This window comes from Hemibagrus wyckioides, linkage group LG03 (assembly GCF_019097595.1).
Source record: "Hemibagrus wyckioides isolate EC202008001 linkage group LG03, SWU_Hwy_1.0, whole genome shotgun sequence".
NCBI lineage: Eukaryota > Metazoa > Chordata > Actinopteri > Siluriformes > Bagridae > Hemibagrus > Hemibagrus wyckioides.
In genome coordinates, this window is record NC_080712.1 from 22,524,329 (window position 1) to 22,551,109 (window position 26,781).

The 26,781-nt window shown below is 40.8% G+C and overlaps 2 protein-coding genes across 24 annotated transcripts in view; one reads left to right on the plus strand and one right to left on the minus strand.

The window, feature by feature from the left end:
- sdccag8 (SHH signaling and ciliogenesis regulator sdccag8) overlaps positions 1-22,737 on the minus strand; it is a 55,191-nt gene extending 32,454 nt beyond the window's left edge. The window contains exons 1-13 of one of the 2 annotated variants that reach the window (XM_058381316.1): positions 22,532-22,737; positions 21,760-21,897; positions 21,585-21,667; positions 19,519-19,620; positions 18,723-18,848; positions 18,468-18,569; positions 17,749-17,813; positions 17,462-17,653; positions 14,990-15,128; positions 13,511-13,663; positions 11,838-11,972; positions 11,306-11,422; positions 10,964-11,106 (exon numbers count right to left, since the gene is read on the minus strand). In XM_058381316.1, coding sequence (XP_058237299.1) covers positions 10,964-11,106; positions 11,306-11,422; positions 11,838-11,972; positions 13,511-13,663; positions 14,990-15,128; positions 17,462-17,653; positions 17,749-17,813; positions 18,468-18,569; positions 18,723-18,848; positions 19,519-19,620; positions 21,585-21,667; positions 21,760-21,897; positions 22,532-22,595 — 1,559 coding nt within the window. In that variant the 5' untranslated portion in view covers positions 22,596-22,737. Of the gene's footprint in view, positions 1-10,963; positions 11,107-11,305; positions 11,423-11,837; positions 11,973-13,510; positions 13,664-14,989; positions 15,129-17,461; positions 17,654-17,748; positions 17,814-18,467; positions 18,570-18,722; positions 18,849-19,518; positions 19,627-21,584; positions 21,668-21,759; positions 21,898-22,531 lie in introns of both variants that reach the window. The other variant, XM_058381308.1, reaches the window with a different exon arrangement.
- A 286-nt stretch (positions 22,738-23,023) lies between these two features.
- cep170aa (centrosomal protein 170Aa) overlaps positions 23,024-26,781 on the plus strand; it is a 47,426-nt gene continuing 43,668 nt past the window's right edge. For 12 of the 22 annotated variants that reach the window (XM_058384482.1, XM_058384499.1, XM_058384527.1 and 9 more), the window contains exon 1: positions 23,025-23,215. The gene's annotated coding sequence lies outside the window, so the exon portion shown is untranslated. Of the gene's footprint in view, positions 23,216-26,781 lie in introns of all 22 variants that reach the window. The other 10 variants (XM_058384549.1, XM_058384562.1, XM_058384536.1 and 7 more) reach the window with 2 other exon arrangements.

A 26,781-nucleotide genomic window follows, 5' to 3' on the forward strand; every position in this document is an offset into this window, starting at 1 on the left:
AACTGATTCTTGGCACAAAACTGTATGCTGTAGCTTATGATGTACAAAAGTTTAGCAGCATTTAGTAAAACAGTGTAGCACTAAATACAGACATATGAGCTGCGAAATGGTGATTCCTAACAGAGCTAAGTGTGATGTGTTAAACGCAAATCTTATACTGTAGCCCAAAAAACACAGAGATAACAGTCCTATTAAAAGTAACACAGACACACTATGGCTTCCTGCGATGCCTGCACAATAGCTGCCCCGCTACAGGAGGTGCAGTTCTGTGGTCTGCTGGGGCCGGTCAGAGGCCGTGTCTCCCGTGCCAGGTCAGGGTGTGTTTTCGGAGTGTGTTTGCTCACTGGTGGTAATAATGTGAGCGAGGCCTAATGTCTTGCGGCCGTGAGGCGGCTTTGGGTGGTAGGAAGCTCGGTGGCTGGGTGCTGGTGAGGGGAGAGGGCCGCGGGCTGCCTAAGTGGGCACTATTCAAGCTGTTGCCCATTTGATTTGGAATACCACAGACTGCTCGTGCGCAGAGTTTGCAGCACCCCGCGGTGCACCGTGATCCTATGCCAGGAATGACCAAATGCTACCGTTCCTAAAATGTGCGCAAATTGGAGGCAGCCGGTTGGCTTCATCACCGCTCGACAGTACATGAAGAGACTTTGCCACCATTTGTATGGTAACACATGTGCAGGGGGAAACTTTACAAAGTGCACTCGTACCGCGCGACGGGAGGAAAACTTAGCTGAATTGACACCTGCACCAGGCAAATGATAAAACGCCATAAAACACTCGCGATCTGTTTAAAATACTGCATGATTTAACATAATCAAGTGTTGATTATCCTTCGGTGCAATACAAACAGTGAAACTGAACAATCAAGAAGTAGAGAGTGTAGTGGAGAGAGTTTCTATGTTAATGAAGTTGTGCTACAACAATGCCACTTTATACAACGTGCCTAGGTACTATCTGCTTAAATATGCAAGGATACTCTGTAATTGCCATGTAGGTGCACATTGTTCCAACTTAACTGCTTGCATTAGACATCGGTATCCTAGTTTTTATATATTTGGAAATAATAAAAAATGGTGATTATATATATATATATATATGTGTGTGTGTGTGTGTGTGTGTGTAATGAGGTAGAAGATATGAAGCAGATGTTTAATTACACGAATCCTCTCAATTATTGCTTATGTTCACACCGAAAGGAATGGAAGCCAATCCATACACAACATCTCCGGCATGGTAAACAGAAACACACATTATTTTTAACTAGTGATAGCAAATGGACTTAAATTAGTCTACCATAGAACAGATGGGCAAACGCAAAGCACTGATAAATGGAATCTGTTAATTAATTTCATACGTAGTTCATATCTAATTTAGCACATCGTCCCAGTGCCAAGTACGTGATTTTTTATTTTTTTGTGTAATGTTTGGTATTTTCTATAGTCACCGAGTTGTCACAGTAACTCTATGTGTCTTATGGAGCGTAAAGTAATATGTGAAAAAAACCAACACACACACATGCACACACACATACACAATCTCAGGTGTTTTGCTGCTTTTATTGTACCACAGTTATCACACTTCTCTCCTGTTTTCCTCTGACACACACATACACACACACACACACACACACCATCCCTCGGAAAAACCACAGAGATGAAAGATTCCAACCTGCCACCCCAAGTCACATCTGCTTCCCACACACAACTATTTACTCTCCATCCTAACTGCTCCTAATGCCGCTCCTATCGTCCCTACTACCCCCCTCTATCTCTCCATCCCCCTCCTTCATCTATCCTCTCTCTCTGCATGCTCTCCCCCCTGTTTGCTGCTCCCTCCCACCCTTTTTCCTTTAACTAAACTGGCTCTGGCTTCCTCCATCTGGTCCCCTTTCCTTCAGCAGCCCCGCACCTGTTCACACCTCCTCTCCTGTTGGACCGCATTGAACATTTTCTCCGCTGCCAGGGCTATTCTGGCACCCGCAACCTCTCTGTCATTCAATCCATCTGTCAGAAGTGAACTTTGTTTACCACCAGCTTCTGCTTTCTTCTTCAAGAAATGCAAAGCCCCCTCAAGGTCAGCGGCAAAATGAATTGCAGTTGCCACCGATTTACAAACAACCCCTTCTCTGTCTCTTGCACTCCCTCCGGCAGACACAGACACTTTCTGGAGACACATTCTGGAGCTGTAAACCTCCTGTAACTAACTTCCTGTTTTCACCAATATGTCCTTTTTAGAAAGTCATATCGGTGGAGATAGCACTTTACAGAGCGTAACGTGTTCAAATAAGTGTGTCAATAATATTTGTTCTAATGCAATAAGTTGCAATAGCGGGCAAGAAAGAACTTTGTAAGAAGCATAAAAAATCTGGGAAAAAAAAATAGTGTGTGTCCAAAACCTTTGATACAGAAGAGCAAAGCACAGGACTGAATGCACGAGAGAGAGTGAGTGAGTGAGTGAGAAAATTAAGGACAGAGTGCTTTCCCTGGATGAAACGGCATGTGCCAGTGTTGGTGTTGATGCCCGTGCTCTAAGCAGGGGGACACATGGCCGGAGCTCGGGGCCGACCTGCGGGGTGCTCATGCCAGACTCCCCACCTGTACCACCTCTAACCAAATGTGCCCTCCAAAAGCCCATGTGTTTGTGGTAAGAAATCAAACCAAGCGGGAAAAAAAAGCAGCCCAGCCGCTGAAGAGCACAACAAACACTTGCTTTTAACCTAAAAGAGTGTTTGGATGGGTGGATCTGGTGGTGGCATCCAGCACTTCCTCTGCTCTCCTTTCGTGAGCTCTGTGATGAACTTTATCTGCCAGATGGAGAGGAGCAGAAGTAGAACCATGCTAGTTGATGAGAAAATTTTAAACTGCTGTATACGTGTGTGCAAGAGAGAGAGAGAGAGAGAGAGAGAGAGAGAGAGAAGAAAGCACCAGTTGTGAAAACCATAAATTCATAGCAACGTTTCCATTCACTCGTTTGTCTTTATCTAGATCAGGGTCATGTTGGATCAGAGCCTGTCCCAGTAACACTGGGTGCAAGGGGGGAGAATTCACCTCGGATGTGATGCCAGTCCATCACAGGGCACCATGCACACACTCATTCACACCTAGGGGCAATTAATAGTAGCCAATCTGCCTACATGCATATTTTTGGACAACCGGAGAACCCAATGGAGGATTCAAATGCATCCACAGGGAAAACGTGTGTAACTTGGAACCCGGGACCCTGGAGCTATGAGGAGGTGATGTTACAGTCTCTGCTGCACCACTGTGCTGCCAGTAAACATTCCAATGGAGGGAATATCCACAGGTAAGTAAAATTCACAGGCAAATAAAACACCTCTTCCTATTCTGACTGCGTTAATTATCAATACGCCGAAACACCCATACACATTAAACAGACAGGATACTGAAGCAAAACTTACAGTGACCAAGAAAAAAAGTGTCATGGACACAAAGAGCAGGAAGAAAAATCAACCCATCTTCCAGAAACAGTAAGTAGGGCACTTTCTCTGGGCAGAGCTGGCCCAAGTGAGAACAGTTGCACCCAACAGATTTGCCTTCACTTTGCCTCGGGGACTCATAACATTCTGTCCTTTGCCAGCGTGCCTGACTGAGAGCTAGGCCATGGCACTCCAACACTGCTCCATGGCTTTCCTTCCTCCCAAAGTCATTACTAGGACTGTTGAACAGTACAAGAGCACTTGAAAGAGACATCATACGGTTAAATGTGTTTCTACAGTAGGACATTTCTGTAGGACGTTTTTTGTATTTAAACAATAGTATACGTCTAACTGTTCGAGTGAATAAGCTGTATGCTTAACAAAAGTATGAGGGTGAGGTATTTCTCCACTTTTGTGACACCTATTTGCAATAAATAATTAAATAAACAAACTCACATACAACACCAAATACTGATCAGGCATGCTTATGTTTGGGTTTAGAAATAATTGTATATAATAGGATTGGTCAATAAAAAAAAAAATTAATTAATTAAAAAAAAAAACAAAAAAAAAAAAAACTGATACCACATTTGGTTGAATTCATTCTGATTAGTTAAATGTTTCACTCATTTTCAATAACATTTTCAATGACCGTGTGATTGTAAGTGTTATAACTTAGTTGATAACAATATTACAATTATTTAATTTAATAAGAATGACATCATACTTTTGAACTGTTTTAATGAGAGTTTCTGTTAAGTTGCTGTGGAATAAGAGGAACAAAACACTTCGGTATGTCCTGTTTTAAGAAAATAATGAACATTACACCACTTCAGCATTGATTATTTTCCCATAACAGCAGGCCTAACGTGTATTACTCCTTGTACATAACAAAGTGAAACCAAATATAAACACTCAAGCATTTATTAATAACAATTAGTAATACACTATAAACCACAAGCAAATTTGCGATTATGACTACATATTTGCCCTACAGCTACTATAACGAGATGCAGTCTGATCTAGACAGATGAAGGAAGCTCTGGCACTGTGTGAAGAAAATCAGGTTCAGAGACCATGTTCTCCCGGGTCTATACAGGCTCCCAGTACAGAGCTGCAAATGAATGGCACACATGTAACCGCCTTGAACTCGGTTAGGGCGTTAAATAATGGAGTAAATGACTGGCAAATGAGTTGAGGTCTTGCTCAATTGAGGGACATAGCCTCTGGCATGGCATCTGGTCTTGCAGGCCAGGCGGAAGCATGTTGAATGGGAGATAAAGAGGGGAAGTCACCAGTAATACATGACAGCATCACAAAGTGAGACATCGAACCCTGTTTGTACAATCTCTCAGAACAAGTGTAAGCAGCTGTGATTTTTCAGGATAGATATAAAGTTTTGTCCCTCAACTTTTCAAGCTTGTTTCCCCTAACTTCATATAATATTTGTTGTATAGTGTCTAGCATACCTTCAGTAAATAACCTATTTGCTTCATGACCTAATTTTTGCAGAAACAAGCAACCCTTCAAGCTTTCTAATAGTCCCATAGTAAGGTGTTCAGATTCACTAAGTAAAAAATGCCCAATTAAACAATCATCTTGTTCAAGTGATATTTAAACCCAAAAAACATTAAACTCCAGAAACAGGGGTCAAGAAGAAAAACATGAATGATGCTGATTTCCTCATTCATGATGGATCTGTAGGCATGGAAGCACAAAACCTGTCAATATGTTTCAAGCTAATTAGAGAAATCAGTATTCCTGTAAACCATAAAATATTTATATAGCATAATATTATGTAATATAATGTACTGAGTGAGAATCTGTGCTTATAAGGGATGATGGGATTATAAGGGAGCAGAAGGACTATACTTTCCCCAATTTAGCAACAAAGCTACTGAAATCACAATAGATCATGATGAACCACTGCTGAACTTTTGTTGTGTTAACAAAGCGATACAAACACAGTACACATAAAACCACATACACAAAAAGTTAAGTATGCATCAAGGAAAAAATGATGTTCCAACTTCTATATAAAAGAAGAAAAGAAAGATGATTATTATTTAGTTCATGTTACTAAGCACAATGGATAGGGATGTCTGGACCTGCTGACAAATAGATTGGTAGATTAAGGAGTTAATGTTCAGTCTATGTCTAACTATGGACACCCATGATATAAAAGTACATCATATTTACATATGGCATTGATAACAGTTATATTGCTCAGCCCTGGCAGCTAGTGTCTAGATTTCTTGTGTTGATATCAGCATTATAGTCAAGCCAGGTTAATTGTACAACTGGCTCTGGCAGCATCATGTCCTCGAAAACATGATGGCTGTACAACAAACAGGAAATTAGTTCTAACTAATGAGATGATTATGTGACCCTGACCTTCCTTTTATTAGGATTTAATAACCTGGCTGACTGAAGGATGACCAGGATGTAGTGCAAATATTATTTTAGACTGTCCAGCTCATACACAGAATATGTTACATCCCTATACTCAACTATACTAGACTTTGTGACAAACTTCATTCAAACAAAAGGCCATGTGATGTCACGTTCTGAGAGGTCGAGAAAGACAGAAGACAAAAGCTGTGGTCCGGCCCTGTGCCACATGAGAAGGAGGAGCGAGGGCCTGCAGCCCTGTAGGCGAGGCGTGAAGACGTGGCAAGGTCTCATGCCAGGCCAATGGGCACACCACTGTCAACATCATGGAGCTCTCCCGCCTGGCCGGCAGCGGTCCCAGCTGCCCCATCCGTTACTGTCTGATTAGTTCTGCTAAGCAGCCCCTCCTCTCACAGCCCTGCTGCCATCTGCTCCCCCCAACAAGATGGCTGCCGCCCAGCACCTCGCACACCGCCCTCCTACCTGCCAGTGCCCGCGCCCGCCCTCGCCCCAAAGCGCGAACATGGCTTCTCACGGCTGGCGGCAGCCTCCTTTCTTTTTTCCCTACTACTTTTGACGAAGGGCACAGGCTTCGTTCTTTTGTTGCCCGTCGGATGGTACACGCACCTCCCACCGACTTGGTCTTGCAGCAGTTTGGTGGAGCGGCAGACTTCACGCACAGTGGCAGCCTCCCTCTGGCATGGAGCTGCATCTGCTCGCTCTTTTATTCATTTTCCCATTCTCGCCTATTCGGGGGATTGTGCTCTGCCCTCCCACACTCATACACACACACACACACACACAAACACACTCGTGTGAGGTTGAAGGAAGGCAGAGAGGCGTGTAAAGTTTAATGGAATTCTGGGGTGGGATGAGAAAACGCTTAACGCCAACGCTGCAGTGGGTCTTCAATGCTTTATGGGCTTTAGAACAAGAACTTTTTCAGAGGACAAGTCAATGACACTGTCAGCAAAGCGCAAGAGGCCTCATGATCATCAGTACGGGAGTTGCTGAAACACAGTTGCTCAAAAAGCCGCAAGAAGTTGTGTACTGCCCCCTCTCCAGACCTCTGTGCGACAGTTCTGCACATACTACACACCAAACACCCAATTAAATCTAAATGCTTTAAACACTTTCATGCATCATGTCTATTTCTGAAGTGTGATGAACCACAAACACATTCACTTCTAAGGCCATGTGTCATCTCACGCTGCAAGCGAAATTTCAATTAGGCCTTTGAAATGAGAGATTTACTAAAAATAAATGTTTTACAAAGCTTTAGCACAAACAACAACCGGAAAAAAGAAAAAAAAACAACAACAACATAGCTCTGCATTCTGGTCCAAAGCAAACACAAAAGCTTTGGCTTGATCGAAAACCTGGAGTGCAGGAGGAAAGCATGTTCGAGTGTGGTTACGTTCAGACTAAAGTTTGATATTTGGGGAAAAAGAATAAACTCTGCTGGGCATAGTTAATAAAGATGTACTTGATGTCCCTGGATGACATGGCCACTTTGAGCCTGCTCAAGCCACAGACAGCAAAATGAAAAGTGCCGGAACCATTTGTGTCTATTTTTTTCTGCTTTCTCTGTTTCTCAGAGTGGTGATAAATATTTGCTATGTAGTTTAATATGTAGGAACTGTGAGGCAATGATCACTAGTTCAGAATTTAAAACTTTGGTCATAACGACAGATGAGGATATTTGTCATCGACACTTAGAGTGATGGTATTCTGAGTCCATGACTTAGTGAACCAGTATTGATGCATTCACCGATGGAGACTTCAGAAGCTTTTGTGAGTCGCTCTGGATAACAGCTTCTTCCAAGTGCCATGAATGTAAATGTAAACTCCAGCAAACCCTGAGAGGCGAGCATGAAGTTGTGAATCAGAAGGTGAGAGTCGCAGCAAGTGTATGCAGATCTTCAGCTTGCATGTTTTTTTCCCTCTTTACACACCGTGGGGTCTGCTGAATGTTGTGAGAGTTTGGGGGTGTGTAAGTAATAAGGGGGTGTGATGGTGGTGGTGAAGGGTGGGTGGGGGGACAAAAAGGCATAAGCAAACAAAAAACAAACAAACAAATGGAATAAAGTCTGGGCTCAAAGCCGTCAGAAGGCGGAGAACAGAGCGGGGGGATTAGGACAGATCCTCGGCTGCACACCGCACAGCTGGCTGATGATCCGATGCTGGAGCCGCCGGCCCTGTCTGTCTACCCGACATGCGCCGGGGGGCTGGGGAGCCCGGGAGAGGGCCCAAAAAAAAAGCAGCAAGTAAAGGAAAGAGAGAGAGACAGAGGGAGGGGAAAAAACAAACAAAAGACAACTGCTTCATTTGCGTCCGTTTGGAGCGAGCTGTGATCACTCGGGCTGAGATGAGAACAAGAAAAGAGGAGAATCAAAGGGCAGCTTCAGAGGCCTCGTTCACACGACCACCCAGCAGGGTGCCCGACGTGCCCGCTCTCTCTCACAGGAGCTACAGCTGATCCGTCTGTGTGGAGTTGGTATAAAGCAAGAGAGAGCTGCGGAAGACAAGTCTTAGCCCCAAGGAAGACAAAAAGAATGGACAGATGTCTGATGCATCTGTGCACTGTGGCAGGTCCAGAGAACCTGCTCCAGCAGTGCACATCCACCACACACACAGACCCACACACACACACACACACACACACAAAAGCTAAAAACCTCTGTGCTGCCAACAGCCAGGCTGGTCAGCGGCTTAACCTCTGTGATCTTCAACAGGCCATTTTGTCGCCGGTGTGAGAGCAAGTAAAGAGCATTTAAAGGACAGTCTCGTCTGCTTCACTACTGTTCCTGCACAGACTACCCACTGGGCAAACGAACCTCAGTTTAGCACTGATAAATAATTCAAACACTGCGCTGGGTATACCAACAAACCACATTTCAGTCATTTAAAAGAGTAAACATACACTGTTTCTAAGTCTATATAATTACACAAATCCTACATTATATAAAACTGGTGTGTGTTCCTACTATTAAACAATAAAAAGGCTGCACTTTGTGTACACTGTTAGAATTATATTGCAGGGATGTGCTTCGCCTGCTATACCGATTCGTGGTTTTTAGTTCTGGTTTCCTGTTTTCCGAGCAGAAAATTCAGCATAACTCTCACTACCAGTAATGTTCCAGAGCGAGCTTGTAGGAGATGAAAACGGCACGGAAAAAGATGGAAAGTCCCGATGACTGGACTCTGTGTGGTTTTAGTGTAGCAGCATCAGTGCAACTGTGGCATTTGATAACTTCATTCCTGCAAACGAGTCAGAATAAAAACTTTCTGTTCTCCTTAGAGAAGAAAGCAAAGAGGAACTGAAACAGTCCACATTCTCGAGATGAGATTATTATTATTATTATGCATGTTGCATTTTATTTTAAATCATTATTCATATTATTTTGCATACTCCCTAATTTTTCTTAATAAAAATAAATAGCAAATAGAAAATCCCAGGCTATGCATTCAGTATAAACACAGATTTACAGAAGGGATTACACTGGTGTAATAAGGTTAGGATGTATTAAGCAAAGACTAGTGTGCCTTTAACGTGGACTTAATTATCTTGACTTTATTCTATGTGATGGTGTGATTCATCAAAACCTCCACATTTCACAGTGCTCATCTGGAACAATAAAAGACTTAGTAATGTGTTAAAGGAGTCATTTGCGTATTTCAGCCTTCTGTGATATCAGTGTTACAAAGTCCAGAATCGGAGAACAGACTGTGGATCTATACATGAAATAAAATGAAATAAAATGTGCGGGTACATACACAGGTTCTTTTTGCTGCATATACAAAATAAAGAGAACTCTATTAAATATTATTACCGTTTTACAAATTATTTTAAACTGAAAAATACACTTTTATGCTGCAGTATAAAAGGTAAAATGAATCATGTAGTTTCCCAAGCACAGAGCGACTTCACCAAATGTAAACAAATTGTCCAAATTACTACGTTTCCTGAACAGCATGTTTCCCCATAATACCTCATAAACAATATACGGCCGCATCGTAATACTTGGTCATTCCTCTGGTGAACAGATGCTGTCCCTCCTCTGCAGCTGTGCAGCTGTCTCATATGCTACCTCTTGAGAAACAGGGCCTGGAATTTTAACCACACCCACTGACGATGCCTCACTGCCTTGCATCACTGCTGGCCAACACTAAAATCAAGGTGGAGGGTGAAGGAATGAAACCTACAGACACTTTTTCCACAAATGCTACATCTGTGCAATACCAAATGCTACATCTGTGCAATAGCACCTCATGTATAGACTTTAAGAGAGCGCTGAATGTGCGCTCATACTTGCTGCATTCTCGATCTCATGATTGTCCTTTCTGCAAAAAGAGAGGCACACAAGTGCCAAGAGCAAGGAGAACTCTCAAATATCTTGCAATAGAGGAATTAGACCTGCACTCTAAGCCAAAGTGACACTCAGGTTCCTCAGGAAAAGATTTCCAACACACTTTGGCAAGATTGCAGGAACACTTACCGCCCCACCACATGTTAACTAAAAATAAAAAACAAACTCAACTCACAATGTCTGGTGATAGAACATGCCCTCATGGGCCTGGCACACTGTTAATGTATCCATGTTAATGTAAATTAGTGAAAGTGTAAATTGATGCTTTGCTTACACTAATCATTGTGAATTTATGGTGCAAAAGCGGTGGTGTAAAATAAGACTTCTTTAACATGAGTAATACTGCCTTTATTTTCTAATGGGTAACAATATCGGGATCATTTCAGAGTAAACAGCGAAATGTATTTCTCTAATAAACAATCTCTTTGCAAACACAGCCGTTGCTGGAACATTGCGCTCAAATCCTTAAGGCTCCTCGCAGAATTTTGAGGATCAGCTCTAAGCCCAATTCAGAAATGACACTCGAAGTAGCTTGAGCATTGCTAATTACCTTTAAAACCAACAAACAGAGCGCAGCACTGTGTGGTGACGTAATACGGAGGGTCAGCGTGTGCCCGCTCTCCCCGGGCCTGTTCCCCTGGCACACGGTGTACTGTGGCGTTTTAATAAAGTGCGGGTGCCTTCCAGCCGGGCCGCTGGCACTGCGCTGAGCACAGCGTGCGGACGGGCGCAGTGTTGTGGCATGTAATAGGATTAAGGGGGTTACCTGGTGAGGTGCAGTTGGCGCTGGGCGCGGTTCAGCCCCTCTGCCAGGCCGGCTGCCTCCGTCCGAGCTCGGCCCTCTGCCCTCTGGGCCTCCTCCAAACGCTGCTGGCTGCCACTCAGCTCTGCACCCAGCTTCTGCACTTCCTGAAACCCGAGAGAGAGAGAGAGAAAGAAGGGAGGGAGTGGGATTGATAAGCATCCATATACTTGTTACGGTTTTCTTAATTTTTTCAACAAGTACTGCTTATTTTAGTACGCTTATGATCTGAATTATAAACCACAAGATGCAGAAATGTACCATTTATATTTCATATCCACCCTGAACCCAAGCAGACTGCCTTACCTGTTGTGCTAACTCGAGCTGCCGGCCCAGTTTAGAGCGAAAGTCCCTCAATTCCCTTTCAGCCTCTTCTCTCTTAAGCTGGGCCTGACTTAACTGGTAGCGCAGCTCCCCACACACCTGCCATAAGTGCCATAAGCTTTATGACAGAACTCTTACATCCAGGATCACTTGTCATAACTGCAACATTCTTATTCCGTCAAAGTTGTCAGTTCTCTAGGGTTAAATTCTACACATCAAGTCCAAATATCAAATGAGTAAGCGGACACTTTTACAGCTCTACACAATCCTACACAAGAGGTGAAGACGTGAAATTCTGTTATTTACATGGCTCTACTGCCATCTGGTGCTCATTATTTTCCATTACAATACATTTCCATACAATCTATATAACGCTAAAAAATGACTATTATGATTATGATTATTTTTGTGATTAGGACTTATGTTTTGTATAGCATGGTAAACTGATTAAAACATTTGTGGTGAAGCAGAAAAAGCTGCATGTTATTGAATTTCCTGTGTGTGCTTTCTGTACCCTGCTGTTGTCAGTCTCCTGAGCCGTGAGCTTCTTAAAGGCCTCCTCTAGCTGAGTGTTGAGGGAGTTCCTCTCTCTGACTCCTCGATCCAAAAGGCCCTCTAGCTCGGCCACTCTGCATGTCAAGGAGGTCACCTGCAACACACAGAACACACACAGTGCTTTGAGCAGCAGTGCTGTGTAAAACCTGTAGAAACTTACATTTCTGCTGTAAATCAGGACAAACAATAGATATATATTACATACTCAGTGAGCACTTTATCAGAAACACCTATACATCTACTCATTCATGCAATTATCTGATCAGCCAATCGTGTTACATCAGTGCAATGCACAAAATCATGCAGATACAGGCCAGCAGCATCAGTTAATATTCACATCATCCATCAGAATGGGGGATAAAATCTCTGTGATCTCAGTGACTTTGACAATGGCATGATTGTTGGAGACAAACAGGTTTGTGTATGATCTCTTGAGATTTTCACACACTACACTCTCTAAAGTTTACACAGAATGGTGTGATAAAGAAATCACAGTTCTGTAGACAAAAAAGCCTTGTTGATGAGAGAGGTCAGTGGACAATGCCCAGACATGTTTGAGCTGACTAAAAGGTTACAGTACAATCCCTTCATGGCCACAATTTGCCCATCTTCTAACAGCTACTTCCAGCATGATACTGCATGACACAAAGCAAAAGTCAAAACCGGTTTCATGAACATGACAATGAGTTCAGTGTTTTTCAGTGGCCTTCCCAGTCAGTGGATCTGTGTCCAGTAGAACACACGTGGGATGTGGTAGAATGGGAGATTAACAGCATTAAAGTTAACCTGAAACGTCTACAGCAACTGCATCATGATGCAGTCATACCAACTTGAACCAGAATCCATGCCATTAAGAACTGAGGATGTTTTGAGAACAAAAGGAAACTCTACCCAGTATTAGTATAGTGTTCCTAATAAGTGCTCAGTGAGTGTATATAAAATAAGCAATAATTATCAAAGCATTACAAAACAAATAAGCAAACAGAAAAAACAATGGCTACAATCTTTCAATCTGATTGCTTGAATTTTGATATTCAATATAATATATTGTTAGCCACTAGAGGGCAGCAAATATTACTATTATTTTGAAAGCAATCTCCATTCACCAAATTTTTAATTATAATAATATGATAATGTAATTTATATACACACATAAATATTTCCAGACCTACCAACCCCAAAGAGGTATAATGCATAATAATAATAATAATAATAATAATATTAATATGTGTGGTCTAACTAGAGATGTGTGCACTGACTGGTGCAGGACAGCAAACAGCCTTTCAACCACTTTCTAATTATAATTACCATTAAAATTAGCTGCAAAGCATTAAAATATGACAATTTATTGTAGGCCTATTTAATGGGCTTTTTTGGTACATTTGGACCAAAAAGGGGGCGTGGCTTCCAGGTGCTTCATTCACATTAGGGAGTTCACCTGTGCAACTGTCAATCATTCCAGAAGTCATATATCAATTGGCTCATCTACCATTTTTATCTGGGAGGGGGAAAAAAGACTCTGAGTATTGTGGAGTTTAAATTCAATTCAGAATCTCTGTGTTTAAAAAAAAATGCATGAAGGTTGGCATGTCTGCATTCGCAAGAATAATCCGTTCTGCTGAAAGTACTGACCATCTGGGCGAGTTCCTCTTTCTCTCTCTTGCTCTCGGAGCGGGCCGCATCCCTCGCCTGTGCAATCTTCTCCTGCTCCAAAGCAAGTTCCTTCTCCAGTCTCTCCCTCTGTCTAGCCAGCTCGGCGAGGACGTGCTCACACTGTACTACCGCCTGCAGAAATACCCACAACACACAGGAGAGAGAAGGAGAAAGAAACATTTCAATGTATTATCAGTATTTCACATTTAGAACAGCAAACACTTTACTTATAGTAAAGTGGACTTTGTTGGGTGTTGTGTGATGTTAGATACTAAATACAAAGATATAAATTAAAGATAAAAATTCCTTTATCTTAATTGCCTAAATTTCTGAAGAGCACCATTGCAGATTTTGTTAAACACATACCCTTATGTTGAAATTTCATTCCAATTCTGGCCTTTACACAACTGAAAATGTTTGTCCATAAGACTACAAAAGTATAAATAGTATAGCTATAGTAAGATCTAACAATTTAAATTTCCAAAAGGTAAAAAAAAAGAGCATTTAAAGATTTAATTCTGACTTCACTGAGACGCTAAAACACTTAAAGCAACTGCTACTTAAAAATTTAATTTAATCTACAATAATTATACAACTTTAATTATACACAAACTATCCATCCATCCATCCATCCATCCATCCATCATCTATACTGGCTTTATTCCTAATTAGGGTCACGGGGATCTGCTGGAGCCTATCCCAGCACACAGGGGTACACCCTGGACAGATCGCCAGTCCATCACAGGGCCACATATAGACAGACAACCACACACTCACACTCACTCCTTTAGAATTACCAGTCAACCTAATGTACATGTTTTTAGACTGTGGGAGGAAACCAGAGTACCTGGAGTAAACCCACGCAAGCACTGAGAGAACATGCAAACTCCACACAGAAAGGCTGTTCGAACCCGGGATTCGAACCCAGGACCTTCTTGCTGCAAGGCAACAGTGCTAACCACTAAGCCCTATACACAAACTATACAACTCTAAATGTTAAACACAAAGAATTATCCATTTACAATGGGAAATGTTCCATCGCTCTGATGTCTGATTAAAAACTGATTACTCATTTGTCCGTGTTGCTATGGCACGTAGCTACCCAACATCTTGTGAGAAAAGCATGTTTAGCTAGCAAGATTTTAGACATCTTTCGGTGCACTGTCTGTTTTTAGCTCTGTGTCTATTAAACTGGCTCTTCGAAGGCAGCCAGCCAAAGAAAGGTCAGAAAGCAACATTTCCATGTAGTTTTATAAAATATATTTATATTCCCTCAAAACTGAGGAGTCGAAGTATATTGCTGCCAGATAAAAAAATACATCAGTTTTATGGAAACCCATTTATATTTCAGCATTTTAGAATTTCAGGTTTTTCATAACAGATGCACTGTATGCAGACGCCCCTATACAGCCACTGATTTGCTGACGCAGATGCAAAAGTGAAGGTGTGTGTTCTCACCTTGGTCTTCTCCAGGTTCGCCTCCTCTGCCATTTCCACAGCCTGTTTGACTTGATGATAGGCAGCCCACTCCCTTTGCTGTGCCTCACTCTGACTGGCCCTCAGAGAGCACAGCGCCGTCATCAGCTCGTCTCGCTCTCTACAGCAAACACACACACACACACAACAAAAAAGGTTTTTAAATCCCTGAGGATTTTCAAGTACTTTCAAAAACTAACATCTGGGTCAGCAGGTCGTTCTCATTAAAAAGCAATGACCTCAATCTGTTTGTTCACTAATCAGAAAAGTCTCCTAGGTTGAATGCTGTATTTATAATGTCCTTTTAGAGACTAGTTGATCCATTGTGGCGCATAATCAATAGATTAACTGATCTACTGCATAAAGAAAATCAATAGCAGCTCTCCCTTTAACCTTGCTATGAGCTTAAATCATTGATGACAAAGAACCAAAAACAATCAATAGATAATCTACCAAACATACTGCTGTTAATGGACTTTCTATTAACTTTTATTGGCAATCATTAAATCTACTGGACATGTGTATAGTTAACAAAACTTGTACTGATACGCAGTGGTGTGCAAAAGTATTTAATGCCCCTGGAAGAGATCAGAATTGTCTGAATAATACAGTGGAAGCTCGGACATAGGAATTTAATTCGTTCTGGAGGTGAAAATTTGTATTGAGGTACGAATTTGTCCATGGGAAATAATGTAAATGCAGATAATGCGTTCCAGCTATCCAACCTATTACTAATATTACCAATTTTCAAGGGTCAAGGGTACTCACAGGAAGTCGTGCCACCAAGCTTGGGCTAAAAATAGAACAGACCACCCATGCCACCAATCTAAAAAATAACCTAAATTTTCAACACATGCCAGAGGCAATGTTGGTATCGTGGGTTGACTCTTTCGAACCAGCTTTCATTGGCTGAAAAAAAAATTCATAAAATTCGTGAACTCGCTTCGATTGGCTTTGCTTGGCTTTCCACTGATGCAAACAAGTTTTGAACGGCTCCTGGGCATACATGCAACTTAGCCAGTGAAATTTCGTAAGGTAGGGCTTTCATATGCAGGGGTTCCACTGTATCACACAATTGTCACCCAAATGAGGATGGGTTCTCTTTTGAGTCTGGTTCCTCTCAAGGTTTCTTCCTCTTACCATCTAAGGGAGTTTTTCCTTGCTACAGTCACCTCAGGCTTGCTCACTTGGGATAACATCTAGGACTGTTTGTCTGTTTATATGTTTGTTGTTTTCTTATGTCGTTTCTCATGTAAAGCTGCTTTGAGACAATGCTCTTTGTTAAAAGCGCTATACAAATAAAATTGAATTGAACTGAATTGTATCGTATAAATCACAAATTCTTCATGTCAGTATTTTTATAGCAATTCTCATGTTCTTTCAAGTCAGTCTCAACCAGAGATTCTTTAAAGAAAAGCAGAAACTGAAGAAGTATTCAAGCCCCCAGCTCCAAATGACATTGTCTTATAAATGACAAAAATTTAAAACATTTTTTGATGACTTCTGTGAACAAAACATAAGGAGCATTATAAGGAAGTCAAAGATAAGATAACAGAATTTCACACATTAGAAATCAGGTGGGAATTAATATCTAAGAGGCTGGACATCCCATCTAAGCAATGCTGGATCAATAGTGAGGAAGTGGAAGCTGCATCACACCACCCAAGCTAGATAGAGGCTTGTGAGAGAGGCCACAGTCGGACCAAATTACTCAGACTACAGTGGTTCAGCGTGGAGCAAAGGTGTGCAAGACAACCATTTCAAGAGTTCTGTATAATTGAGGACTGTATGAGAGGGTAGCTAGGAAGAAACCGTTGTTCAAGACAGTGACCCAGTGAAAATGCGGTTTTTGGTATGAAAAGATCAAGATGCTGTAGTTTGAAAGAGCTATCAGCAATGCAATCCTAACAACTCTAACACCATCCCCACAGTGAAATATGGTGATGGTAGCATCAGACTCAGATTGGGAAACCATAAACTTAAAGAGGGAATGGATGGAGCAACATGCAGAAAGATATTACAAGGGAACCTGCTAACACTTGGGGGAAACTTCACCATTCTGCATTACAAAGAACACCAAAGAGAGGCAGGAGTGGGTAAAAACAAAAAGGTGAATGTTCCATACTGGCCAAGCCCAGATCTGAATCCCATTGAGAATCTGTGGCAATGTGTGAAAATTACAACCAACCCGATGAACCTAGATCTACCAGGAAGAATGGGTGAAAATCAGTGATAATGTGCAAAGCTGGTAATAGTCTAAAGGGTTTGGAATCCTTAGGCTAGCAGCTTTTTTCTTATTCTTTTTTGAAAGGCTTTCTAACAAATAATTAATTTCAACTTTGAAAATTTATTTTAAGAGCATTTTGAAATACACTCTGGATCTGTGTAAGTTTTTAATCCAGACAAATCTGATGAAGGTCGATATATACAACGACAGCATGATATCTCACTCACTTGGTGAGTCGCTCGATGGCCTGGATGTGAATGTTGGAGTGTGTTTCCGCCAGTACAGCCTCATGCTGGGCGCATTTCAGACACAGACCTCCGACACGCTGACCAGTCCCCGATACACTGGCCATCGCTTCCTTGTGTCTCAGACGCTCTTTCAGGTCCTCGCATTCTGTCTGAGCGCTCATCAATTCCTTCCTAAACACACAAGTCAGAGTCGCTTAAAAGTGAATGAGGAATCATACAGATTGGAGTTTGAGGTTGATGTGATTTAAAATCAGTGAAGCACTTACTTCAGTGAAACGACCTGAGCTTCCAGTGTTTCAGACTGTGCTTGGTACAAACATTTTAACTGCTCCTGAAACAGTAAGATTGTGAGTGTTAAACAAACATTAACACATACGACAGTATAAACCATTTGTTTGTTCTGAGTTACCTAAACACATGGTAGGTTTGATATCGCTATAACTTTGAAATACACTGATCATACATAACATTATGACCACCTGCTTAATACTGTTTGCTGACAAAACAGCCCTGACCTGTTATGCACTGTGTATTCTGACACCTTTCTATCAGAACCAGCATTAACTTCTTCAGCAATTTGAGCAACAGTAGCTCGTCTGTTGGATCTGATCACACGGGCCAGCCTTCACTCCCCACGTGCATCAATGAGTCTTAGCCGCCTATGACCCTGTCGCCGGTTCACCACTGTTCCTTCCTTGGACCACTTCTGATAGATACTGACCACTGCAGACCGGGAACACCCCACAAGAGCTGCACTTTTGGAGATGCTTCTAACATCAACTTTGAGGACAAAATGTTCACTTGCTGCCTAATATATCCCACCCACTAACAGGTGCCATGATGAGGAGATCATCAGTGTTATTCACTTCACCTGTAAGTGATCATAATGTTATGCCTGATTGGTGAATAACATTCAGTTGATAAAATGATAAAATGTGTGATTTTTTTCAATAAAATGCTGATTATTTAAGCATCAGCCACATACCAGCTCTTTTTCCCACTTCTTGTCATCTGTTTTTTGAATGAAATCCTGTCTTGGTTTTGCTGCTGGTGTTGTAATTTTATCTACTGACGTTTCAGCATGTACCTGAAAATGATCACATGGAGTAAAAGAAAAGATCTGCATATGCTTTTACTGTACCTGCATACTCCATTATTTAGCATTCACATTTAGTCATTCATTTTCAGTAACTCTTTCATCCTGGTCAGGAATCCAAAACAATTTCCAAAAGTGAAATACCGTGCCATCCAGGAGAGTGTATTCTTTCAGAGTGTCTTCTAGCATCTTTGCCCTGAGCTCCTCATGCAGCTTTTCATTCTCTACCACCACTACCCTGACTCGCTGCTTCATCGCAAGCAGTTCTTCCTTTAGAGAAAAGAAAAAAAAAACAAACCATGTTGTAAATAATACACACACTGTCCACTTTATTAGGAACACCTGTACATTCATGCTGTTAGCTAAGCAGACAGGCAGCATCTCAATGCATAAAAACATCCAGATGCTGGTCAAGAGCTTGAGTGAATGTTCACATCAAACATCTGCATGAAGAAAGAGAAAATGATGTCTGTGACTTTAACTGTTGCATGGTTACTGCTGCTGACCTCCTGGGATTTTCACACACACACACACACACACAGACAAACACACCAATCTCTAGAGTATACTGAAGAGATGCTTTTCTGCTCACTGCCATTGTAAAGAGTGATTTTAGTGATTTTAGAGTTACTGGATCCTTCCTGGAAGTGTGAAACAATCTGGCTGTGTTCCTCTGCCCTCTCTCATCAACAAGACATTTCTATTTACAGAACTGTCACTCAGTGTTTTGCAGCATTCTCAGAGACTGGTGTGTGTGAAAATCCCAAAAGATCAGCAGTTTCTGAAATCTTCAAACCAACTCATCTTACACCAGCAACCATGCCACGAATAAAATCACAGAGATCACACTTTTATTCACATTCTGATGTTTGATGTGAGCACTAACAGTAGCTCTTGATATATATATATCCATGATCCAATACTGGTTACGTGGACTGACCTTGCAGAACTTGACCTCAGCTTCAAGGTGTTGGATATACTCTGACTGGTTGTGGATGATGGGAACCAGATCCTGGACTGGAGGTAAACTTCCGTCATCTTCCTGTTTCTGCCAGACAGTAGAGGTCAGTGTGTATTAATGACTAAAGAAGCTCTTTGAAATGATTATGTAAGATAAAGATTTGAGCCATAAATTAAGGCTTTTAAACATGTGTGTACTTGCAGACACCAGACCAGGGATGTTTGTGAAGTTTGATCACTACTGGGATACATGCATTTCAAGAACTTTACAAAAGCAAACTTTTAAAATAATATTTTGGGGCAAAAAAAGGCACCAAAGTATTCACTTCTAGTGACTATTTTTATTTTATTATTTTTATTTGATTTTTATTTCTATTTATTTATTTATTTATTTATATATATCAAATCATGTAACAAACATTAATGTAAGTATGTGCAAAACTGGCCACTAGTTTTTACTGTGGTAAATTTTAAAAAAAGATATCATTGATGATGAATGAATCATCTGTGCTAGAATAAGAAGAAATAGGCAGTCATAACCAGCTAATATTAGATCTGGAAAATGGGATGACTTCAGTTCATTAACACAGAGATAAGCATTAGCCTGGTAGTTACCTCTCCTCAGTCCTCAGCTACAGTGTTGTATTATAGATTATTGTCTGACTGCGACTTGAGGTTTCCGGAGTGAAAGTGAAGGGAGGATAAGCACAGCGAGAGGCCGAGGCATATGACTAAAGATGATGCGCAGGATATGTTCTCTTCCGTTACCATCAGCCTTCATGTTTTAAGTCATTCAAATGGTGTAAATGGTAACTTTCAGTGACTTGGAAAATAGACCTACCTACTTTAATCTTCCTCATCTGATGATAAACGATAAGGAAAATTTTACTGGGGCTCGTGCTGCAGTAAAATAGGGTCTGGAGACGCCCTTGCAGCAGATTAAGCTCCTTCTGTCGATCAGATCATGTTTTACTGTGCTACATCAGCCTCGTACCGATAATATACGCATATATCTCTAGCATCCCAAGAAACAAACTGTATCTCTCTCACTCAGAGATGCAGTGAGTTTAAAGACTATGGACATTTTTTTCTAATTGCACATGGGTGATGACCAGCTGATTGGTGTTACATCACACCATCATGATCGTGATGATCAGTAATCATTTCCACCTCCTTCAGGCTGCTAATTATTCGATAAATCAAATAATGCACTGGAATGCAAGAAACACACAAGTAAACAATACATACTTGTACATACATAATTGTATCTTATGTGATTTCTGGTACATTGCGCAAAAAAAATACTAGTAGTAATTGTTATGGTTTGGCTCTCTATTAAGGAAATTAATGATATGAAATGAATCATATACTCTAGATACACTTGCAATATGTCTGTAGAAATCGTTTAACGCTGGTGAAAAGCAATAACACATCGATAATATGACTTGTGCCAATTGCATCAGCAACTTGTCTAATCCCTAGAATTCACAAAACACAATTATTTGATACCGGACATTTTGGGTGATAATGCAAATGTTATTATTATTACTTTATGACTAACTGTACAGAATATTTCTGCTAACTGTAAGACATCTAAAAGTTAAATCAATCAAAGTGAGGTATAATAGATTAAGTTAAGTTTTCTATTTGTCACATATACATTACAGCACAGTAAAATTCTTTCTTTGCATATCGATTGGGGTCAGAGTGCAGGGTCAGCCATGATGCAGCACCCCTGAAACAGGGTGAGTTGGGGGCAGCCTTGCTCAAGGACCCAACGGTGGCAACTTTGCTGAGCTGGGGCTTGAACCCCGATCTTCTGGTCAATGACCCAGAGCCTTAACCACTTGAGCTACCACTGCCCCCAAAAGCATGTCCCATCTTATTATTAAGCTGGGGTCAGAGCACAAGCTATGGTACAGGGCCCCTGGAGCAGGTGGGGTTAAGGGCCTTGCTTGAGGGCCCAACGTTGATAGCTTGGCAGTTTGGAGGCTTGAACCCCGACCTTCTGATCAGTGACCCATACCATACACTTAAACTCCTTACCTTTGGAACAGGTTTCCTTTTGGAAGGAGAAGGAGAGCTGACTTCTTTAGGTTGTTTCTGAAGCAATGAACGGAGCTGACTGACTGAAACATAAAAACACAAATGATAAGCACAATCTCCTTCCTTTTTATATGAGGTCTAAATACACAAAAGTGTAAATCGTGCAGATTTGTACCTGCTTCGCTCTGCTGTGTTTGCTGTCTCGAGCTCCCTGGTGGACTGTGCTGACCGCTCGACTGCTCCATGGCTTCAGCATCATTGCTCTGATTCACCAGCATGTTACTGAGCTGCTGTATGCTGCGGTTGGCTCTCTCTAATCAGAATAAAATTCAGAATAAAATTTGCCCTATGGGGAAGCTGTATACACTCAAATTAACACCTCGTTCACATAGATTTTCCAGCTTGTTGGACCAGGATTGAAAAAAATATACCTTCTTCGTTTCTCATAAGTTTTAACAACGACATAGCTTTGTATTTGTCTTTAGTTCCAGTTATTAATGCTGGACAATATGATATATGTTGTTATGTAATAACCCCATGATACAGTTTTTTGAAAGTATGTACCTGTATTTTCTTGCTTTAATAACTATTGAGTGATTCTCATGGAGAAGTAACTGCCTGGTGATTAGCAGCCGTTTCATATCATTTGTAAAAGTGAATGTCTTTTAATGTTTCGCCATATGACCCACTACTACTGATTAATACACATGCACATTTCAATATTCTCAGTGGAACAGGAGCTTGCTAACAAACTAGTCTGAATCTGCCTGAGAAATGAACTAGCTGGATACTGGCCTAGTCTTTGAGCTGATTTCTCTAAAGCTCGTGCTGTTACACTGCAATCAAGACAAACTCTGCAAACAGTATATAGTTCTTTAGTATTTAAAACACTAACGCAGAGATGCTGCAGTGTTTCTAGCTACTGAAGCTAACAGCTCATTCATCACCTCTTAATTTCTTCTGATATGCCCCTATCTCTTCTTCTTCGTCGGAGTCCAGTGAAGGTTTCATTTTAGTATTTATTTACAGATCGCAGCCGGTTTCTTCCCCCGTAGCCGTTTCCAGTCTTCTGATACAGTCGATATGTTGATAAAGAGCACAACACCGGTAACGGTCGCACAGAGGGGCTCACTTCCGTAAACGCCGTGGAGGTAACTGGGATTTGTAGTCCTCAGTGAACTGCGTCCGCCGTGTTTACTAAACGGCGGCGGAGAAAGTAAAAACTACAACATGGCGGAAAATGAAACAGAGGGATATCAACGTAAACTAAAAATGATTTTATGCAACTAAATGAATATTACACATTGTAACATGTATGAAATATCCAGTGTATTGTTAGTAATTAATAATAATTTGTTTAGCGTTTGCGCGCTTCCTGGAGTTGCTAAGCCCCGCCCCCTGGTTGCGCTGGCAGTGCGGACGCTGGCGCTGTGGATGATGTCCGCCTCCTCTCCCTCTCTCGGCCCGCCGCCGTGTGTCGCCGCTGTTTGTTAGGAATAACGTTATTCCTGAGCAACCAGAGACGCAGGAGCCACGCATTGGGCAGGGCACTGAAAAACCGTTCGGTTGCTACACGGGAGCTTTGCAAAAAAGAAGAAATAACAATAATCGCCTGTGCAGATAGAAAAGGGGTAAGTTATAACTAATATGATCAAAGTATCTAGAAATCTATCTGTTTGGAATGCTATTCAGCGATGCATTAGAAACTGGGAGATATTTTCAGAAAGCGAGCCTAGCTTATTGTTGGCATCTACATTTTTTCTTCCTCCTGTTTATGCTATGACTGATCCAGAGCCGTTATATGATCTTTTCCATAGAGCGATTTTATAATCTGGCGAAGCTGAAATTGTGTTTCTTGACAGAACTGATGGTCGTAAAAACACGTTTCCGCCGGCGTCTACTGCAAGTAGCATCCCAACGCGTGTGTGCGCGCGCGCGCGCGTGCGTGAGATCACACATCTAGCCTAACTAGCCTACTGTTTTTTTTTTTTGTTGTTGTTGTTGTTGTAAAGCATAAATATCTTTTTAACATCATGAATCATTATATCTGGGATTTGTTGCATTGACGATGTTGTTGATGATTATTATTGGTTTAGAAATGCACGCGATTATTTACAGCGCTCTACACACAGGCCTAACGTCCGCCTGGTCAGATGAGTGGATGCTCCGTTATCTGTGTTGGAGAAGGACCTTCATGATAAGCGTTAGCAGGCTGTGTGACATTAAGGCATACCTCATCTAGCCCAGCTTCTGGTACACTTACACTGTCCTTTATTCTTCAGTGCTGCTTTATTTCTAGCTTTATATTTGATGGCTTTACAGAAATGCCTGAGCATGTTGTGGACTCTCGCATCTCTTTGTTTTGATTCAGTGTACACATGTACACTGCTCATGATCGCTCCATTCACGTGCCATGAAGCGTTATTACGTGTTAGTTACAGTCACCTATGTGCTCTCTGCAGACAGACCATGACATTTTTTTCTCCTTCTCGATATTGTTTCACTTCCACAAGACTGGATGTTGCATTTTGATAACGGGGAATTCCATGAGATATTGCATGAGACCAATGGGGTGCTGTTCTGGGAAATTAGTCAGATATGGTGGTGTGATTATGTTTCCATGCCAAGATGATTATTTTTCAATGACAACATCCTGGAGTGTTTTATTCTTCTTAAACCACAGCAATGAACATGTCATACTTTTTAACCACTTAACATCCATAAGACCTTTATTGTCTTTATACTTGCATACAATGAAATGTTGGTGAGCCAAACTAGAACCCTTTATTACATATGTTATACCAGTCATTCCTTCACCAGCTTAGACTATGAGGAGTGTCTGAATGGACGAATGTTACTGCAAATCTTTAGGCCAGTCAGATTTAAGGCCAGCATTGTGGTATAGATCTCATGGATCTTCTTGCTTGTGCTCTTTAAATCATTTGAAATGTGTGTAGACATAAATGTGAGGTCTATTTACAGAGGTTTTATGAGTGAAAAAAAAAATCTTTTGGTTGATCTAACACCTGCATGTTTTTCCAGTGCCAGAAGATGATATAATGTCAATTTATATTCTCTTTTAAACATCAAGCCTAATGATTGTATGATCACTTATCTTGTTTTGAGAGATGTCTTTGTGATTTTTTGACATAATATTTCGCTTTATTTTTTAAATTAATTTTATTCGTTACATACACAATCATACATAGTACAACATGCAGTGAAATAGAGCGAATTAACATAATGAATAATATAATAATATAAAGGAATAATATAATATAACTAATATTATATAACTAATATAAAGGAATAAAAATAAGATACAAATAGAAATAAATGACAAAAAGATATAATAAAATAAAATAGAACATATATGGCATATAGGGAAACTATGGTGGAAAACTGTTGTAGGAGAATAAATGGATAAAATATAAAAATAGGTAATATCTGAATACAGTGATTACAGTGATTAGTGCTGTATAAGTATAACTGTACCTCAGGCAAATGTGAGACGATGTAAGACAAATTTGTCGATATGGGTTTTATCTTGCTTATTTTTAGTCGGTCTAATTAATACGGATGTTAAAACAGATACCCAGTGTGACTGTCAAGACAAATAAATAAAAATACAGAAGGTTTATTGGACATTAAATCGTCGTGGATGAGCTTCGTAATCGTATTTAATCATGAATGAGAAACAAATTCCAATCATATGTAGGTTTTGAAGATGATTTTTTTACACATCTGACAAGTAAAGTGAAAAGTATCTGAATAATTTTCGAAGTGGTTTGTTGCTTTAAAGACAGTGGTGAGAGTGAGAGCGGTGGGAGTCAGACAGCTGTGCGTGTGTGTGTGTGTCCTGTTAAGAGCATTATTAAACACAGCCTATGTCTTCAAAGTCAAGTTACAATGAAGCTTTACAAGTATTAAATGCCATACTGAATACTTAACACCACATTCACAGGATCCATAAGGGGGTCATATAGTATATAAGTGTCGAATTATGAAAATCTTTTGCATGCTTCAGTGTTGTGACAGGTTCTGCTAAGGCGAATCAGGTGATGCATGAGGCCGATGCGTAATTCCTACCTGCACCTCTGACTGCATTTAACACAAGGTGTTCAGATCAGATAAGCTCATACAGATAATCACATTATCTTTATAGATTAAATCCACTAAACATATTACACAATCTGGGTATCCTATGTTGATGGTATTTATAAGTAGATTGTGTGCGCTGCTCTCTGTGACCTGTAATGTACTGTAACACACCGAGGCCTCGGAGAACTTTGTTCCTCTGTATACTTGTATATGGGTAGAAAGACACAAAAAAAACCTATATAATTCTATTGTGTATCTATTTCAAAGACATTTGTGATCTTATTATACAATACAATACAACACAAAGTGCTGTTAAACAATGGGCTGTCTTATTTGCTCCATGTGCCCATTTCAGGATCAAATTTAATCTTAACTTTATTGAATTACCTCTTACATGGTTATCTGATAAGATAGTGTTTTGTCAGGTTAAACCTTCAGGCTGAGAAAAAACCAGCTGTTAAACAGTGACATGGCCTGAATGATGCAAAAATAATAGGCCATGGGTGCGTCCAAGTTCTGTCCCGTCCCATCTGGTCTGGGTGTTACAGCTGTTATGCTGAATGTTTTCTCTGGTGGATTTCCAGTGGATTATTCCACCACACTTTGTATATAAACAGCATATATACCGCTGCTTATTTAACACTAAACCGAATCAATGAAAAGCTTTAAAGGGAGTCTCATGACACACATGGTCTCATGTCGATAGTGTTTACTGCTGTATAACAGTTCGATTGTAATAACACTGTTTTTTAAAAAGCAAGCCTGCATCCAGAGCAGTTTTTTGTTTTTTTGTTTTTTCCGATTTCACTGACAGTGCCCAGTTTACCACTCAGCTTTTTATAAAGCAGCACGTGTCCTCTCTGACCACTTAGACCCTGTATAAGTCATTATTATGGAGCAGCATCACTTCCTCTTTAGAGCGATGACATGTGCATTTCCTGCTGTAAAATGGGACAGCTTATTATTACAGGGGGTTTTTTTCGTCCATCTAAATGTATACTCTTCAGTAACTACTATGAATTAGAGAAAGCTCCAAAAATCAGAGACCACACTGAAGATTTTTTTATTTGAAATATTTAAAACACAGTAAGTAAGT